Source organism: Neolamprologus multifasciatus, chromosome 8 (assembly GCF_963576455.1).
Source record: "Neolamprologus multifasciatus chromosome 8, fNeoMul1.2, whole genome shotgun sequence".
Taxonomy (NCBI): domain Eukaryota; kingdom Metazoa; phylum Chordata; class Actinopteri; order Cichliformes; family Cichlidae; genus Neolamprologus; species Neolamprologus multifasciatus.
The window spans coordinates 13,544,843-13,558,776 of NC_140446.1; the positions used below are offsets into that span (position 1 = coordinate 13,544,843).

The 13,934-nt window shown below is 40.2% G+C and overlaps 2 protein-coding genes across 2 annotated transcripts; one reads left to right on the forward strand and one right to left on the reverse strand.

Annotated features, from left to right (window-relative positions):
- Positions 1–869: 869 nt before the first annotated feature.
- Positions 870–8,816, forward strand: LOC146512665 (7-methylguanosine phosphate-specific 5'-nucleotidase-like). Its single transcript, XM_085170900.1, has 11 exons — positions 870–1,052; positions 2,647–2,721; positions 2,960–3,058; positions 3,633–3,702; positions 3,817–3,863; positions 3,971–4,056; positions 4,179–4,268; positions 4,645–4,807; positions 6,089–6,289; positions 6,375–6,463; positions 7,963–8,816. The coding sequence occupies exons 1-11, from the start codon at positions 1,050–1,052 to the stop codon at positions 8,021–8,023; spliced, it is 984 nt and encodes a 327-aa protein (XP_085027026.1). The 5' UTR covers positions 870–1,049; the 3' UTR covers positions 8,024–8,816.
- On the reverse strand, positions 7,345–13,861 carry fkbp10b (FKBP prolyl isomerase 10b). The gene is made up of 10 exons (XM_085170890.1): positions 13,520–13,861; positions 13,116–13,261; positions 11,744–11,933; positions 11,375–11,520; positions 10,803–10,992; positions 10,520–10,665; positions 10,014–10,203; positions 9,761–9,903; positions 9,495–9,658; positions 7,345–8,531 (listed from the first exon to the last, which is right to left on the reverse strand). The coding sequence occupies exons 1-10, from the start codon at positions 13,714–13,716 to the stop codon at positions 8,337–8,339; spliced, it is 1,707 nt and encodes a 568-aa protein (XP_085027016.1). The 5' UTR covers positions 13,717–13,861; the 3' UTR covers positions 7,345–8,336.
- Positions 13,862–13,934: the final 73 nt, after the last annotated feature.

Genomic DNA, 13,934 nt, shown 5'->3' on the forward strand with positions numbered 1-13,934 from the left:
GTGACACATTTAGCTGTCGTGCACTCTTGTGTAAAATGTCTAAAAACAGCACACTTTTATTCTGACGATCTCCAAATGTTCTAAATATGGAAGACTGCTCAAATACTTGTCATGTACTTTCAAGTCGTTTTTTCTTATAAGTGAACTATATTTACACTTCAGGAACTCTTAATACCCAGTCCCTGCGATCAAATGTGAGTACTTTGATTGTAGAATTTTGCACCTTTTTAAAATGTAAAGCAAAAGTCTTGAGGCACCCTTCATTTCTTTATATTTTGCTTCTCAGGTCTTTCAGAAGAAATTTTCTCTGGCCACTGGCTGATTTTTTATTTTTATTTTTATTTTACTCTTTTTCCGTCCAGTTCTCGAACCTGACCATTTCCAGAGGAATGCTTTATTTGCTTAGTATTGATCCATGAATCTGTGATCTATGAAAAACGTTCCTAAGTCACTGGATGAAACAATGATGTGTCAGCACATAGCAGATAACTTGGCAAACAACAGATGTCTACTTAAAGAAATTACAGAAAAGCTTGACTAAGACAGTTCAGGCTGTGTAGAAGAATAAAGGTGGTCATACCATTTTATTTATTTTATTTTCTTACTTTTTTTGCCTTATATACTGTATTTCCATGAGTGTTAGCAAATGGTTCAATAAATAAACCGCTAATATTTTTCCCATTTTCCTAGCAAAATATAAAGATTTTTTCTTCTATCTTCACAGTAACTCTACCATTAATAACTTGGCCTCGATATTCGTCTAGTGAAATTTTACTACTGTGACAGCTCCCTCAGTATATCCTCACCATTAAGTAGGAACAAACGCATGTCGGAACCATGGTTAGTGTGGCGTAGACGCGGGGGAGCTCTATGTCTGTGACAAGCAGAAATGTAAACAATTGAAAGCAGCAGCGGAGTGTAAACTGCATATAGTTTGATTTTGAAATATTTTCACATAGATATTCAGACGTTTTTAACACAATGTGCTCTTAACGGTCCCTCTGAATAGTCGATAAAACGTCGCTGACGCCTGAGCTCTCCGTGAGAAGATGGTAAGTTGTAACTGTCAGCGGTTACGTAATCGCGTCGGTAGTCGCTAAATCGGCTGTTAAAGTTTAACCGGTTGTGTTATGATAACATGTTTTTGCTGGCAGCATAAAAGAAGTCTATTCATTCAGATGCAGCTCATATTTGTACGGCATTGTCAGCAGGCTGGTTATGAGCTGTAACCACAGACACAAAGTGCAGTTTGGAAACCAATATTTAGGCCCAATTTATGCTTTTATTTTGAAAGAAAATAGGCGCATAAGGTGTATGAGCTGCTTGAAAGGAAAACAGGAGTTTCCACCTCACATTTCCTCCTCCATCATCTCGGTTTTGTCTAAAGGTAGTATGGTCCAAAGGTTAAACTGCTGTGAAATTTTCGCTTCACATATCAAACTCTTTACCTTGGACTGACTTTCAGCATGTTTGTTTGTTTGTTTAAATCTGAGGGCATGCTTAATCTTGAATCTCACAATTAATGATAAAAGATTCATTCAGTATTTAGGAGGATCTGTAATTTGGGACAGATACAATTAAAACAAATCTCAGTATTGCCTAGTTAAAGTATGAAAAAAGAAATCAAGCAATTTGAGCACACACACTAATGAAAATCCTCATATTGCTAAAGATAACTAGTGACAATTCACCATAGTACAAAATGAGGCATGCAGAATAATTTAAAGCATGAAATTGTTAGTCCTAAAAATGAACAAAATGCTATATAAATTCAACTTTTACTCAGAAATCAATTTCGCTAAATAAATGTAACTACATTTTTTCAGTTTCTGGGACCCTGTAGCCCTGAAGGTGTCTGATAATTCACGTCAAGTATAAAATATCGAAAGCGGTACCATGTGGTCAAAACAACTTAACCTTGCAAGGCTACTCCTATGGAACAAATGACCTGTTTTCTTACTCTTAATTGTCTGAGATATATACACCGTCCACTGTGCTCAACTTGGGGTGATACCATGCATGGATGGTCGGGACCTTCTGGGTCATAATTTCACTGGCTTCTACTCTCCTCCTTTGGCCAGCTTATTATCCTAGCAGCATACCTGATGACCCTCTGCAGGTACTTAGTGGTTGCAGCTTTCGTCTGTGCGATCCCCAGATACTTGTAACTCTTCGTTATCATACCACTACACTTCTCCAAACAACACTCCGTATATCCTGGTGGAGTGAAGCGATCCTATTGGCTTGAAGTTGTTGTATCTTATATACTATCTATGAAGTTGGGCCTAAAAAAAACCTTTTGAAAATTGTAGTTTTCTCTCATCAGTGGGTGATGATATCTGTCATCCTGGCTCCCCCTTGCCATAGCATGTGTGTTTTACCTCTTCAATATCTTTCATATTTATCTCTTTCACTCATGTCTGTGGTGTCTTACTGGATGCAGACATCCCCAGGCAGGAATCAAACTGCAGGAATCAAACTTGCAACTCCCCCTCCAAAGGCGTGTAGTCTTTACCACTACGCTGGGAACACCGTAAACTGATTGACTTCTCCAGAAATTAAACACTGTATCTTATCCAAAACCATAAACAAAGTAACTCACTAGGTGTTTTAGGTAAAAGTAACCTCTTATGGCTCGGCTTGCAGATATATCACGTTCCCTGGATCTATACGCCAGTGCGGACCATTCTGGCAATTTGGCACCAGCTGACGAAAACTGAGGTGAGGAAGCTCCTCTGAAAATGACCATGTGATGGCTGAAATTATACGGAGCAAAGTAAATAGAGTTTTCTTTTTTTTTTTTTTTTTTTAATCATAAATAACCTCCTGTGTGTGGGTGTTGGCTTTTCACTGAACTAAAGAGTAATGCCTCAGTGTAGAAATGGGTCCGCATTGCAAAATAAAAGAAGCTTAATTTATAGTGAGTGTAAATTGTAAGTCCAGAATCTTTTCTGTTCAGATCCCGGAGCTGGCCAAGTGCTCGGTGCTGATGAGGGAACGCAGCAGAGTAGAGGAAACGATCCACTGCATGCAGCGAGCAGGTGCAGGAAACCTGCAGGTAAGTGCGCTGAGTGCAGGTTATACACACAAACACTCGTTTGTAAATGCTCATTTGAAGAGTTTTGATTTCTTATGTGAAGATTGCAAACTCACTACAGGAGTCTTACAGGATCGAAAAGCCTTCACTGCTAAAATCATAGACTTTTGCACTATGCTGTAGGTGTTCTTGACTTAGTGAGATGTTATGAAGTTTTTCTTAAAAAGTGAAGGTACCAGATTGTAGACTTCTATAGTTTTTGCGATCCCACTCATAGGTTTATTTTGGTTCAACACTTGGAATCAACTCGAGATCCTTTAATAATGAGGGAACAGGTCTCACCTGGCCATGAAGCTGCTTACCTGCCAATTGTCCAATTACTACTGATCCTCTGAAAATGGGGAATTCTGTCGAAGCTGTAAATCCTAAACACTTAATGCAATACCTAAAAGCTGAAGGTCTGCACTTCAATCACATCTTAATTGTTTGATTTTAAAATCCTGTATGATGGTGTACAGAGGTAGAATTACAGTGATTCCCTAAAAGCACATGGAGCTACTCTAACTGTATATTTATGTGTCTGCTGTTTTCACAGGTAATCTCAGACTTTGACATGACACTGACCAGATTCGCTCACAACAGCAAGAGAGTTCCCACCACTCACAGTGAGCACAAAGACACTGAAAGTGTTCCCATGATGTATTCCAGTATGTATATACAAATTACTGGATGGATAATGCAAGTTTTACCTGTGTAGTTTTTGTTTGTCTTCTTTTTAGACATCTTGGATAACCGGCTGCTGATTAATGAAGACTGCACTAAAAAGGTAAGAGCTTTACAAACACATGGGTTAATGTGTTAACTTTAACTGTGTTTATTGCCATGTGGATTGGATATAATATTAATGAGTGTTCTGTTGTTGTTCTGCTGTAGATGAGGGAGCTGTTAAACACTTATTATCCCATAGAGATCGATGCTAGCCGGAGTGCTGAGGAGAAACTTCCTCTCATGGTTGAGTGGTAAGAAATAAATGTGTCAGATATTAACTCATTTGATTCCAGTGCCTCTTCAGAGCATACTGATGCTCACTGATGTATGTTGTTAAATGGTTGATATCTTGTATTTATTCTGCTCTCTAAAGGTGGACAAAAGTCCACGAGCTGCTGATTCAGCAGAAGATCAGAAAAGACACGCTGGCTCGGGCTGTGAAGGAATCCAGCGCCATGCTCAGGTACGCACAGCTCAAATTACACAGAGCTGATTTATACAGAGAAGAATGTGTTTACAGTTACAGCTCTGTTTACAGTTATGAAGCTTTTTGTCATTTAAAATATTCTTCGAGGCAGGTGATGTCTATACAAATCAATTTATTACACTGTCACAACAAAGCTAATACATTACAGCTGCTCTGCAATGAAAACATTCATTTAGAGGCGAAAATACTTATTAAAAATGAGGTGGGAATCAGTAACATCAGCTGTGTTTGGGTTTCAGATACTTTCAAAAGCAATGTTTAACACTGTAAAGATTATATGAACATTTTCTATTGAACCTCTGTGGTGTTTCATGGTCTAATTTAGTCATGTTTGGTGTGTTTCTGTCTTAAGGGAAGGGTACAAAGTATTTTTTGACCATCTGGCTGAGCACCAGGTCCCTCTGCTGATCCTCTCCGCCGGGGTCGGTGATGTCTTGGAGGAGGTGATTCGACAGAACCACGTCTTCCATCCAAATGTCCACATCATCTCCAACTACATGGACTTTGACCACACTGTGAGTTTAACCACACTCAGCCTCACACACGTGTCATGTGATGGACATGACTGTATACATTTGTAATTTTACGTCATATAATTACTAATATATTACATACATATTAGTGCACAAGTCCATGTTTTTTTTTTAACACAAAACATGATTCGCGGCTAACTGAGAAGAACAAACTTGTCTTTATATTTAACAAAAGCTTCACGCACATTGTTTTCCTTTTAACTTCTCTAATAAACATTAATAACCATGCATTAATAGGCATGCAGAAAATATAAGATTTATTATTCACATTTTCTTAAATCCATGCTCTTATAATTGCTTATTTTTGCACATTAGCTGACTTCTGTCACATCTTGTAAAGTCTCATCATCAGTCTGTCAGTCGTCTGTGAAACACCTTGAACTGCACTGAACTGCACGTAGTTTGATTGACTGCTTCAGTACAATGGATGTAAAAGCCTGGATCACAAGCTTTAAAAAAAATAAACATTTTGCCAGGTTTAAAAGCTTTAAGCTTCTAGCCAAACCAGTCAGTTTAGACTAACCAGCATCCCACGAGGAATTACTGACAAGTAAGTTTGCAGTTGGATACATTTGAGAGGTGTGACAATACACACCTGGTTAGTTGAACCACCTGCCACGTAGTTTTTTGAAAGGAATTGTCAGTTTTTGTTTTGTTTTTTGGTACAAATTTTCCTTACAAAGAAAGAAACTGTTACAGCTTTTTAGAAAGGATCCTTTCTACTGTGTTTCTTACTTTTTACTGAAAAACGTGTCATATTTCTCAACTGTTACATGTAGTCAGTACATTTAGTCCAGAAATGGGGAGTAAATCTATTTATTGTATTGATTTATTATAGTTGACATGTTCTGTCAGAGTGCTGTTGTTTCATGTTAGGTCATAGGGTGTTTTGAATACGAGGAGGCATGAATATATGACTGGTTATCTGTATGTGTCCAGCATGTTCAAGTTTCACTCTGCCTTTTGCTAAATGCTTGCTGAAGTTGGATCCAGCTAGTGCTGTGCAATTAAGCAAACTACAGTTGTACAATAATTTACAATAATTCTCTTGTTTTGCATTTTTAGCACATTTCATACCTTTATAAAAGTCCAAATTCACACTTGCAAGGTGGTCGTCTATCTGGCTGGTCAAGTTATTAATTTCCCAGCCTTCCTCTGTAACTGTTGTCATGAGCTGTCATGCATCTTTGTTGTATTGGTCTTTTGAATAGATGTGTGATAGCTTACTTACCTTATTGTAATGCAGCATTTCTTGCTATTAAGGGGGTGCTGCAAGCCTTTAAAGGTCAACTGATTCACACCTTTAACAAGAGAGAAGGCGCTCTGTCACATGCAGCCGGCCTCAGAGAGCTGCAGGGTCGACCCAACGTGCTGCTGCTAGGAGACTCACTGGGAGATCTGACCATGGCCGACGGGGTCTCTGAGCCCCAGAATGTCCTCACCGTTGGCTTCCTCAACGACCAGGTCAGATCGGTGTAGTGCTGTCCTGGGATTTGTTACTTCGACACGGATCAGTTTTAAAAGCTCACTTGTCTGTCTGGTGTTTCAGGTGGAGGAGAGGAAGGAGTCTTACATCAACTCTTTTGACATCGTCCTGGTGAAGGACGAGACGATGGACGTTCCAAACGCCATCCTCAGGTACATTACCTCGTCGAGAGACAAGTAAGACACACCAGAAGGATCCAGACTTGATGTCACAAAAATGCACGGATTACCTCATTTACTGCATTCACCCTGTCGCATGCTGGACAATCTCACAGCCTCACTGACCTCATGACTGAATATTTGAACATCAAATCACACTCTGGACCTGTGTTCAATGTAACGCGGTGCAGATGTTTAAAAACATACCGTTCTGGTTTCACAGGCACGAGCTGGGCTCTGATTCAAACTGTTTTCTAGTGTTGCATCTAACTGGCCACGTGTTACCTCAGCATAACTCACCGAGCTGCCAGAACATTAAAACCACAGACGGGTGAAGTTGATAACACAGGACTCTACATTCTCAGAGCAGGACTATGCACTCCACTAAACACTCCACTCAAGAACCAAGCCTACAAACACCCAAGATCCCAATCCACTGAGGTGCTAACTCCATAACCAACAGGATCCAAACGATCCGCTTTATCAGCACATCCTGTTTTTATTTGCAGGCTGCCCTGCGGGTAAAAACGACAACAAAAAGAAAAATCAGTCTGAACCATTAGCCTGCCAGCCCATTTTACAAGTGTTCTTTAAATGACTGTAACTTTGTAACCATTTGTGCTAGAGACAAAATTCAGACTGTGCCAGAAAGACGAGAAGACAGATTTCACTGGGATATTTGGTCTGAACACAGACAGCACTTCACATTACCGTAATTCCTCAGTCATGTTGGGATACAGAAAATTTGGATATAGAAAATTCAAATGATTCCTGAAAGATGAGAATTTTTTTTTTTTTAATTTTACATCTTAAGTTACAAAATAAGTCCAGGCGGCCTGTTTTTCAATCCTAATAATTACCCTGTGATTTATTTGTTGTTTTAGGAAGAATCTGTGTTTTATGTGTACTGTGTGTTACCTTTGTACGCTGTGAGTACTTGAAGTTCAAGTCTAAACATACTGTGCGCATAGCATGAGTTTCTTCATAGCATGCCGCTATGACAGTGCAGCGATCAGCCTTTTACCTCTGTGTTTTAAACGTTTTGGATCTGTGACAGTGGACCTGCTATGCTATGGTAGCACTTCACAATGGGCTGTTACTGTATGTTAAATGCAGTAAGCTTGTTGTGCTCAAAGATAGGAAGATGTACATGGACTAGCAAGCGTTTATATTTAAATGTACTGTATATTTTTTTTCTTAAATCCAAAGACAAAAAGGATTTTCTCTTGATTTTCTTGCTTATTAACTATCATAAAGCAATAATAAGACCCTGTAAGTCTAATAATAACAAATGCAGTTTTATGTTGTGAATCAGTCCTGCTGTAGCATTTCTTTCTATTAGAGGTGTCTAATAACTCCTTTATTAATATATATTTTTAAATTGTTAACAATAGTTTGCAAGAAATTGAAACTAAATCGGTGCATTTTAGTCTTAGCACGTATGCTGGTGCTTTTCAAACAACGTTTTTACTGTTTTCTTGTCTGTTTTAAAGATTCCCATTAAAGTTACATCTATTATCTGGTGCAGAAAGCAGAGATGCGAGATCACAGTGAGGAAAGAAACAACAGATTGTAAGAAAAAAAAAAGTTTTTTCTACAAACATTTTAATGAATGTGGTGTTCAGGGACAAATAAAGGTGCTTGTTTGTTTACAGCAATCAAACAGACAATTGTAAAACACACACATAAAATGATAGCGTAAAAGATCTTCTGCACTTCCTTTTTGTCATTTCAAAACTTGAAACCACTAAACCATGACTCTGTGTGGGGAAAAAAGTCTCTTGTTGCCTGTTTCTTGGTTGTTGCGTTTTTTTTGTACTGTGTTGGAGGTTTATCCCTGAGAGAGAACCAAACACTTTTGTCCTCATCACAACTCCTCGTGCCTTGCCTGTTCCCGCTCTTTGTCCTCATCCACTTTAAGTTTCAGCTCGTTGGCTGTGATCACGCCGTCTTTATTTCGGTCCTGGTTTTGGAACATGTCAGTGACCACCTGCTCCATGGTCAGCCCGGGCTTTATGCGACCTTTGCCCTCTGCCACCTGCAGCTTGATGAACTCCGCAAACTAAAGTTACAGAGATCGAGAACCATCAGTCACAAATTAGTCACAGTTCACTCGCCTGTTCTAACGCCAAAGAAAAACCCTTGTTTCACTATGTGAAAACAATATCGAACATGAATAATAATTATTTAAAATTACAATTTTAAAAAAATCAGTGTTGTTCTTAGTCTCACCTCCAGGTGACAGTAAAGTAAGTTGGGTACATTTCAGTGAGATATGCTACTTTTTCCTCTTGAATTTTTGTGTGTCGTCGCTTATCGTTAAGAAAAATCACAATTTCACAAGAAATTTTTTTTTTATCTTACAAAGTACAAGAATCAGTATTTTGATACATAAAACATTAACAGTAACTAATTGTATAGTGTGGGAAACAAATGCAGGCTTATACAGCCTAGTAAGTGCAGGCTAAACTGGCTTGCTTACATCTTGCCATATACAGAGGTGTGCCAGTCCATGCAGGCAGTCGGGGGCGGCAAAAACAGTTATTAGGTTTAGGAAATTGCTTTTTCACTAGGATCAGGTAGATGTGGACATTTTCCCCCTTAATAAATAAGTTCAACTTTTAAAAACGGCATTTTCTATTTACTTGCAGCGTCTTTGTCTAATGCTGAAATTTGTTTGATAGATCTCAAACATGTTAGTGTGAGAACTATGCAAAAAACTAAGAAATCAATAAGGGGGTCGAATACTTTTTCACAACACTGTAGTTTGCGTAAAGAAAATTCAGTAAATACTTCATAAATCATATCGTGTTCAGTGAGCCTGCAGACTAAAAAAAACAGAACAGAGTTGACAAGCATAAATTAAACTAATGTTAAATAATAATGTGATTATAAAGGAGGAACACAGACATGATGTCAGTAGACATATTTTAAAAAATCCAATGGTTACTTGGACTACTGATGTTGCTTTTCCTCACTGCCTTTTTTTAAATCCTACTATGTGAAATGACAGTTGTCTACGTACCTCCTCCTGTGGCACCTCTGCATTCTTGTTTATATCCAAGGCTTCAAACAGGTCTGTAGGAGTGTCCTCCAGCCACACAAACAGGTAACCAGGCGGCACGCCCTTCTCAAAGCTCAGCAGCTCTATGTCAAAGACCAACACGGCGCTGCTCGGCACACCAGCAGCTGGCAGAAAGTTAAAAACACAACTGTCAACATCTGTAAGATGGCAACTTTTACTGGTGCTGTGGCCATAAACAAGCATCGGTCATACAGCAGAAATCTCACCTCCCCTTTCCCCATGGCCAAGGTGAGGTGGCACCGTTATCACCCTCCTCTCTCCCACACACATGCCCTGCAGGCCCTGATCCAGCCCGTCGATCACTTTGTCTGAGCCCAGGACGACGTCCTGAAGGCTGCCGTAGTTGTGTCTGAGGACGAGGCCAGTTAGGAGACAAAACAAAAAGATGATGACTTATGCTGATCTAAAATTTGAATCGCTGTTAAAAGAGATGAGGATGTGCGTATTTGTGCGACCCACGAGGAAAAGAGCAGCGTGCCGTCCATGAGGGAGCAGTTGTAGTGGTAGCGGACGAGGTCGTTCACTTCTGTGGTCTCGTTACACACTTCGGGTCTGTGGATGACCTGGACAGCCACCGTGTCGTTGGGGTTGTGGAAGTCGATGACGTGGATGTCAAAGACGAGCACAGCAGAAGGAGGGATCACATCACCTGGTGAGACCATAGAGAGGTTTTATTTATTTATTTAGTTTCATTTAATGAAAAACGCATATCAACTATAACCGTCCATGAGCCAATGATGTGATTTGTTATGGTTGTCTAGTTTTTGTGTCGTACTATAATCTATATATAAGCCAGGATCGGACTTATTAGGTATTATGTAGTAGCTTAACAATACCATTTTACATTTTTATTATGCACTGCATTGACACCCTTAAGACATAATAAGATTTCTGTCAGTTTGAGTTGGTTTTATTTTCTGGAGGAGAGAACTTCCCTGACGCTTGGAAACTTTACACTGACTCACCTGCTCCGTTCTCTCCATATGCCAGGTGTGGAGGAATAGTGATCTTCCTCTTCTCCCCAATGCAGAGTCCCAGCAGGCCCTGATCCATCCCCATTATTACGTACCCCATCCCAATGTAGGTGTTGTAAGTGCTGTTCCTCTGGTAACTGGGGACAATAAAAAGGCCAAAAATGCAAGTTTATGTTTAAACCTTAAGCTGTATTGGCAGTGATGCGACAGCAGTATTATTTCACATATAAAATGAAAATTAAGCTGCAGCCAAATCAGCAGAGCATGAGCTGACCTGGTATCAAAGGTGACTCCATTCAGGAAGGTGCCGTTATAGTGGTACCGAATGTAATCTCCGACCACGGACCTGCGAGTGCATGACTCCGGCACCACCTGGTTCTCAACAGTGATGTTATCCTTCGGGTTGTGGATGTCCACCAGCAGGACATCGAACACCAGAGTCGCCTGAGGGGGAATCTCGTTACCTGGCAGACAGAAAAGTGAAGAATTTTGAATGTCACATCTACTAGCTGCAACATGCAAGTGGTTGGATATAGAAAAGAGTTTCATTTGGGTGAAACTTTTTATTCATCTTTGATTTATTCAAAACTGCAAACCACCTAGAAAGAAGAAAAAGGTTTGTGATACACCACAAAAAACTTTGAACTTCTGGTTTCACAGAGTATTTCGCAGCATCCTTAAGCATCAAAACCACGTTGCCTACCTCGGCTTTAATGTTACTGTCTCAATTATTTGACTTATTCTGTTTGTAAAAATGATTTCCCTTCACAAATACATTGATCAGCCACAATTGGACCCTTCTTGAATCAACATTTCAATCTCTTTATAAAATTCGGAGTTCCTCACCCGATCCCTTTTCTCCGTAGGCTTTGAACGGCGGGATGACGATTTTTCTGATCTCTCCCACACACATGCCCAGCAGGCCCTCATCCATGCCCTTGATCATCCAACCCTCACCTACTAGGGAGTTGTGTGTCTGTTTCCTGGTGTAGCTGCGTGGGGCTCATACAAGCGCAAAGTCAAACACACAACTTCACACAGACAACATACCTGGATGACACAGTACAGACAAATTAGAGCTGTGATTTGGATTAAAGATTTGATGACTTAGATTTAGGGATAAAATTGCCTAAAAATATTGATCCCATTCATTGAAGAAAGAGTCAATAAACATCTTATCTCCTTCAGAAAACAGTCACCAAAATCAGAATTTACCTGGAGTCAAAGACGGTGCCGTCGAGCAGAGTGCCGTTGAAATGGTAACGCACAAAGTCAGTACGCATCACGGAGCGCTTGCAGTCTTTCGGAGTGGTGATGGTTGTGGTTACAACCAGGTCGGCCGTGTTCCACAGATCCAGCAGGTGGATGTCAAACACGAGGGTGGCGTCTGGAGGAACAACGTCACCTGAAAATAAGGTTGGATGACAGTTAGGTGGAAGCTGCAGACAGATATGGGTGGAAGCAAAACAAACATAACTTATGGTCACTAAGGCTTTCACACTGTGCTCCAAAATCCACACAAGCATTGATTTTACATGCATTTCCGTAAGTGATACATTACAGTTGAAATGGGATGTTGGTAATTTAGTTTCCGGCACTTTAACGACTACAAATACAGAAGAATAACTCTTGTTTAGATACATTTTGAGTGCCATTAAGTTTGCATTTCAACACTTGATGATGGTATTATTATCAAGTGTTGTATGACCCTCAAGCTGTTATTTTTGACTTTTCTAAATGTCATTTTGCTGCTACAAAAATGCCTTTGCATTTTTTATTTTATTTTATTATTTTTTTAGGGCCTCTGCAGCCGATCCACCTCCAGAACAGTGAAGCCACCTTAACTCTTTACCCCTTGAAAGCCTACTAGGAATAACCCTCTCCTGGCCCTAGTTCAAAATGTTAGTGAGAGTGGTCTCTGCCTATGCAACCACCCTTAAAAAACAAAACAAATAAACACAGAAACTATATAATGGTACAATGGGTTGCCAAATAGTGTCTTTAAGGGGGGGAAGTTAGTAAGCCTGCTAAAGAAGCAACAGACCTGTCTACAGAAACCAGAAAGCATTTCTATGCTGGACAACTGCCAGTTTGTAAAAACGTGATTACACAAGTTTGTTTGTAGATTGGAATCACATACGCATGACACCTGAAATGCAAACAGCCCACCAAGGGTAGCCAGGAAAACTATAGGGTATTTATGCACACTCTAAAACAGAAGAGCCACAAAGTAGCTGCTATGGAGCCAAGTTGAAATCCTGGATATGAGCTGTTGGTTAGAGTGGAAACTCTCTTGTGTGCTATGAAAACATTTTAAAAAGATTAACTAAACAAGCCCAAATCATTATCATCTATGCAGTACATTGTTTTCTCTAGATTCACAGCTGCAAACTCTTTAATCATCCCACAGCCATATTGCAGTCCAAATTATTGTATGTGTCTACCCCTGTCTGCTGTGGGTTGCATTGAGTTGAGATGGGGCATTTTTGCGCTGTACAAGTCTACAATGGGTATTAGTAATCTATTGATAAAAACGTCCTTTGAAAATTAGTGCCTAATAATGTTGACACATGACCTCTGCACTCACCTGCACCGGTGTTTCCATAGGCCAGCTGTGGCGGGACGGTGATTTTCCTGCGCTCATTCACACACATGCCCTGCAGACCTTTGTCCATCCCCGCAATGAGCCGACCCTCCCCGATCAGGCCGACTTTAGCTGCTCCTTTCTGATGGCTGTGAAGGAAACAAAGGAACGTCACAAGTGGGTCAAGAACTCGGAGAGGGCTGCCTCTGCGGAATGTGCATGTAGAGCCTCATTAACGGAATCTGCAAACTTGCTTGAACTTGTAAATCATTATCTCGGTATTTTTGACATTTCTAAATGTCATTTTGCTGCTACAGCCAGCCTTTGCATTTTGGGGATTTTTTAGGGCCTCTGCAGCCGACAATGAAGTAAAAACGTAAATTATAGCGTAATGTGGACCGACTCACCTCGAATCAAAAGTTTTTCCATCGATAAATGTTGCGTTATAGTGATAGCGGACGTAATCTCCGCTTTTCACTTCTCTGGCGCAGTCTTTGGGGATGAAGTATCTGTCCACGACTACATCTCCAAGCACAGGACTGGGGTTACACTCCACGAAAGAGCCGGAGATGAGAAGAAAAAAGGCAATGCAAAAGGAAAACATTGTTTGCAGAATAACTTAAAAAGGATTTCAAATAAAAACGCCAAAAAATAAAAATTAAAAACAAAACATAAATCAGTTTAAGCCCTGCGTTGGAGTGCGCTCTTCACAGCGCAGAGGGGCCGGGCTGCAGATGTGGAGCTGGGCAGCGGTGTCTGAATGCTGTAAACGTGGACAACCTCCAGCTCGCTGTACAAACTTTTTTTCTTACCATGGTGGAA